The 6,000-nt window shown below is 49.3% G+C and overlaps 1 protein-coding gene across 1 annotated transcript in view; it reads right to left on the bottom strand.

Annotated features, from left to right (window-relative positions):
- Window positions 1-3,069: 3,069 nt before the first annotated feature.
- Window positions 3,070-6,000, bottom strand: part of CFAP77 (cilia and flagella associated protein 77) — a 164,012-nt gene continuing 161,081 nt past the window's right edge. The window contains exon 6 of the mRNA XM_083160923.1: window positions 3,070-3,282. Within this exon, the coding sequence (XP_083017049.1) occupies window positions 3,160-3,282 (123 nt within the window). The 3' untranslated portion in view covers window positions 3,070-3,159. The remainder of the gene's footprint in view (window positions 3,283-6,000) is intronic.

The following is a 6,000-nucleotide window of genomic DNA, read 5'->3' as shown; positions in this document are numbered from 1 at the left end:
TTTCTCTCCAGCAACAAATTCAACGCTTCCCTCAACAAATTAACCCCTTCTCTGTCAAAGAGATAAGATTTCCGAGCACCCTTGTTAATATAGAGGTAAGAAGAAAAAATCATTGCAGTTTCCCCTTAGGATGTGTCCTTGTGATTAAGTTATTGTGTTACATATTTAACTAAGTAATAATCCCTTTGCTTGAAATATATATATATATATTTTTTAAAAGCACGCCATTGGGCTACGCAGGTAACAATCTGATATGACCACTAAGCTTAATTTTATTTACTAAGGTGGAAGTTCTATTGCAGATGGGATGTTGCTATAGGCAACCAATAAGATTATATATATTGGGGGACCTTTACTAAGATGGTAATATGACTTTACATGTGATGTTGCTATAGGCAACCAATCAGAATCTACTTCTTATTTATTTAACAGCCTCTACAACAGGCATGTCCAAACTCTGGCCTCCCAGCTGTTGAGAAACTACAGATCCCAGCATGGCTTGCAATAGCTTTATCATTCCCTAATAGCTAAACTATGGCAAGGCATGATGGGACTTGTAGTTTCACAACAGCTGGAGGGCCATAGTTTGGACATGCCAGCTCTAGAAGATAGTAGATGGGATCTGATTGGTTGCCAATAGCAACATCACATGTGATGTCTTATTCCCACCTTAGTAAGTTTCCTCCATTATTTTCTATAAGGTGTTAAATAAATATCCCATCTCCAATAGAACTCGCATCTCAGTAAATTTACCCCATGTGTTCATTTGTGATGGACCCTTTGTTTGTATTTTCCCTTTCTGTGTATTTATTATTCCAATGATAAAAAAAAAAAAAAAAAAAAAAAAATCAGCCTTGGCTTTAAAAAAAACAAATTACATCATTATCATGAATAAACGAAACCCTCTGATGAAATCAAAACATGAAACGCATTAGGATTTGGTCTATAAGTTGTCTACTCAGCTGGCACCCACCAGCAGTGAATGTTCCTTAGAATGTTCTTGTTCGCGAAGACGATTAAGCTTGTAGATATGTATTTTATATGATAATTTCTTGTACAAATGTATTATTGCTCATCAGCAAATGTATGCAAGTTGCGTGTTTTACAAAGTGAAAACGTTTCTGCACTAAGGCGTGCCCCCATATGTTCTTATATGAATACACACACAGTCACACACACAGACAGACAGACAGACACACACACACACACACACACAGACAGACAGACAGACACACACACAAAGACAGACAGACACACAAAGACAGACACACACACACAAAGACAGACAGACACAGACACACACACACACACACACACACACACACACAAACACTTTCAGACATATAACTGGAGATGTGCTGAGCGTTCTGAGCGGTGTTCTCTGGCCCTAACTGATTAATATCCAGCATGCTGGATATTAATCGCCGGACGATATCTGACACACAAGGCCGCTCATAGCTATGGCGCCTACATACAGAGCGGTGTAGGGGCATTTTCTAAGCGATCTAGAGAGAATGCTTAGAAAATGCCCCTAAATTGCTACAAGTGTAGGTCCCATTACTCTCTTATTGACGCCAGCTGTGTTCCAGCAAGTCCTTGTATTGGTCAGCACTTCGGCTATAAAACAGTCCTGGTATATTACTTTGCTGCGTGTGCGTGTATGACAAGCCTAGCAGGGGCATGTCACCAGTCAGGGGGCCCAAACATTCGGCTCATCATCTCTCTCTGTGTGGCCTGACCGGCCCATAAACCCTTCTGGTATTTACAGCCCGGCCCTGTGGGGGCAGTATGGACCCCTAAAGCATTATCGTACCCCCACATTACAGCCCTGGTGGCCTATTTGATCGTTTTGGGACAAGAAATAGAGACTAAATTGTGGCCAAAATGATCACTGGATCTGTTAGAACCGTGACTGTGCTCAGACGGAGCCACTCCTGTCATACAACAATTCCCTTCCTGGCAATAGAATAATACAAATAATATATGTATAACTTATAAATATCATCTTTATATTATTTATATCATTTTTATAGACAAACCTCCCCTCCAAAACATATATGCATGAGGAAATCTGGCTCTAGACACAGCCACTGACCCCACTGCAAGTCGCTGTTGTACAAATGACTGGAACATGGACAGAGGCAAAACTCTTAGAGACAATGAAGTCATCTGCTGCCGGGCTCCTGCTCCCAAGAGGGCACCTCTCCGCCCCTGCGTGAATCACTTAATTGAAAGCCATCGATAACGATTCTCCTGTTGACGCTCCCTCCCAGCAGGACCATAGACGTCACACTCTCGTTATGTTACACATAATGGGGGTGATTCTAATTGACTCGCTAATCAGCAAAAATTTGCCACTTAGTGAGCTATGTACCGCCGCCCGCATGAATGCCCCCCCCCCACCGTTTCCCCTAGCAACCATGCAAGGGGATGTGTTACGAAGACACATCCCCTCACATGCCGCCGCTGCAGGAGAGATCGCCGACCATAGAATAATTTCTTCTCCTGCCTTCGCGGATGCCATCCTCCTGTCAGTCTCAACTGCGGCCACCGGGACAAAGACCGGGCGGGCGGCTGACGTCATAGGATGCCGCCCGCTGTGTATCCATGTATCCAGCGGCCCAACTGTGTATCCATGGGAACGTGCAGCATTTTCATGGGGACGCCCATAAAAACTCTGGGCATTCCCATGGCCCAGTGCCACCACCGCCCCTCCCTCTCCTCTGCAGACTGCCTGGCGTGTGAGCAATTTGCCACGACCATTCATAGTCAGTGTTTGCGCAGAAAAGCCCATTTGTGCAAACCCCGACCATTGGGGAGGGGCCTAATTCAGATCACTGTGTGTGATCCAGAATCGGCCCCGATATACATAACATACATATATTTATATAAGGTGGTGTGTGTTTGTGTGTGTGTGTGTGTGCGGGGGGGGGGGGTTCCGACACCGGACATGGATGAAGTAAGGAAGTACCTGCTTGTGTCATCTGGAACCTTATTGTGCGACTAAGTTACACAGTGCTCTCATTACCATGGTAACGCGCTTCTTGACATAAACATTGGGCCACAACAAACTGTAAAACGCCTCCTGTTTTATTGGTGTGGACACAGATTCTTATTAAATTATTGTATTCGAGAATATATTCCATCAATCTCCAGCTCTCAACTGATATTATAAATGCCTTGGCCAAGATGACCTCGGCGAGCGATGGCATCCGACTGGTGGGCGCTGAAAGCTCTTTGACGCGCTTTTTCACTTCCAAAGGTGTCAAGATGAGGCCCGACCTAAAATGAGAGATAAGATGAGTAACAATGTTACACCGATATTCTGCTGACAAACTAACAATCCAGATCTGATCGCAACAGGCTGGATAATACGTGAACTAGCAGATCGCATGCAGCATCAGAGACGTGCCGCTTGTACACGTGGGCTGAATTAGTACAGAGATGGCAGGAATAATCAGTTCTGTAAAGCGTCTGTGGCTGAGCTCGTGTCTGTGGCTGAGCTTGTGTCTGTGGCTGAGCTCGTGTCTATATCTGAGCGTATGTCTATGGCTGAGCGTGTGTCTATATCTGAGCTTGTATCTGTGGCTGAGCGTGTGTCTGTGGCTGAGCTCGTGTCTGTGGCTGAGCTCATGTCTGTGGCTGAGCTCGTGTCTATATCTGAGCGTATGTCTATGGCTGAGCGTGTGTCTATATCTGAGCTTGTATCTGTAGCTGAGCGTGTGTCTATATCTGAGCTTGTGTCTGCGGCTGAGCGTGTGTCTATATCTGAGCTTGTGTCTGTGGCTGAGCTTGTGTCTGTGGCTGAGCGTGTGTCTATATCTGAGCTTGTGTCTGTGGCTGAGCGTGTGTCTGTGGCTGAGCGTGTGTCTGTGGCTGAGCGTGTGCCTGTGGCTGAGCGTGTGTCTGTAACCTATATAGTGGAGACATGGGATCGCCTTAATAAGAGACCTGTAGTCAACTTATTAATGGGATGGGACTAAGGTGCCCAATTTATCCATAAAATACATACCGTCCAACATTGGTGGCAGTGGAGGAGGGACCCCTGTGCACACCAAAGGCGTGCACACCAAAATAGTGGGTGTGGCCTCATGGTCAGAATGCATGGCCTACGATTGTAATACTCCCGCATGACCACACCCCATTTTCCTTGCTGTGGAGAGCATGGCCATGCCCCCAGCTACTCTGTCTCCCTGAGTGGACGCTGTGCGATACTGGGCTGGAGCTCTAGGGGTTAACTTACCGCATCAGCAGCCCAGTCTCTGCATATGTACGAGCCCGCTTGGCAGGCTGCGCATGTGAAGTGCAACTAAAAGCCCAGAGACTTGTGAACAGACAGAAAGTCGTCAAACGGAGAGGAATAGCCGGTCAGCAATGTCACACCTTACCGAGCCTGACCGGAGCCCACGTATATGGTAAAGTCCACAAAATAACAAAAAATAAATAACCGTGAAAACTCCTACTGACCTTTACATGTGTCCACCTAGTGACCATGTCCATCATATGTATCCTGACCTAGACATTGTCCGTCAGCCAGTACAGATAGGGAAAAACAGTGGGTGACAGGAAGAGGGAGGCAGAATGTGACGGGGAGAGGCAGAGTGAGACAGGGAGAGGCAGAGTGAGACAGGGAGAGGCAGAGTGAGACAGGGAGAGGCAGAGTGAGACAGGGAGAGGAAGAGTGAGACAGGGAGAGGCAGAGTGAGACAGGGAGAGGCAGAGGGAGTCAGAGTGTGACAGGGAGAGGCAGTGGTGACAGGGAGAGGCAGAGGGTGACAGGGAGAGGCAGGGGTGACAAGGAGAGGCAGAATGTGACAGGGAGAGGCAAAGGGCGACAGGGAGAGGCAGAGGGTGACAGGGAGAGGCAGGGGTGACAAGGAAAGGCAGAATGTGACAGGGAGAGGCAGAGGGAGACAGGGAGAGGCAGAGCGTGACAGGGAAAGGCAGAGGGAGACAGGGAGAGGCAGAGGGAGACAGGGAGAGGCAGAGGGAGACAGGGAGAGGCAGAGTGAGACAGGGAGAGGCAGAGTGTGACAGGGAAAGGCAGAGGGAGGCAGGGAGAGGCACAGTGAGACAGGGAGAGGCAGAATGTGACAGGGAGAGGCAGAGTGAGACAGGGAGAGGCAGAGTGTGACAAGGAAAGGCAGAATGTGACAGGGAGAGGCAGAATGTGACAGGGAGAGGCAAAGGGAGACAGGGAGAGGCAGAGCGTGACAGGGAAAGGCAGAGTGTGACAGGGAGAGACAGAGGGAGACAGGGAGAGGCAGAGTGTGACAGGGAGAGGCGGGGGTAACAAGGAGAGGCAGAGGGAGGCAGAATGTGACAGGGAGAGGCAGAGTGAGACAGGGAGAGGCAGAGTGAGACAGGGAGAGGCAGAGTGTGACAGGGACAGGCAGAGGGAGGCACAGTGTGACAGGGAGAGGCAGAGGGAGACAGGGAGAGGCAGAGTGAGACAGGGAGAGGCAGAGTGAGACAGGGAGAGGAAGAGTGAGACAGGGAGAGGCAGAGGGAGTCAGAGTGTGACAGGGAGAGGCAGTGGTGACAGGGAGAGGCAGAGGGTGACAGGGAGAGGCAGGGGTGACAAGGAGAGGCGGAATGTGACAGGGAGAGGCAAAGGGAGACAGGGAGAGGCAGAGGGTGACAGGGAGAGGCAGGGGTGACAAGGAGAGGCAGAATGTGACAGAGAGAGGCAGAGGGAGACAGGGAGAGGCAGAGCGTGACAGGGAAAGGCAGAGGGAGACAGGGAGAGGCAGAGTGAGACAGGGAGAGGCAGAGTGAGACAGGGAGAGGCAGAGTGTGACAGGGAAAGGCAGAGGGAGGCAGGGAGAGGCAGAGTGAGACAGGGAGAGGCAGAATGTGACAGGGAGAGGCAGAGTGAGACAGAGTGTGACAAGGAAAGGCAGAATGTGACAGGGAGAGGCAGAATGTGACAGGGAGAGGCAAAGGGAGACAGGGAGAGGCAGAGCGTGACAGGGAAAGGCAGAGTGTGACAGGGAGAGA

This window comes from Crinia signifera, chromosome 9 (assembly GCF_055691185.1).
Source record: "Crinia signifera chromosome 9, ASM5569118v1, whole genome shotgun sequence".
Classification (NCBI taxonomy): Eukaryota; Metazoa; Chordata; class Amphibia; order Anura; family Myobatrachidae; genus Crinia; species Crinia signifera.
This window is presented reverse-complemented; position numbering and strand designations above follow the sequence as displayed.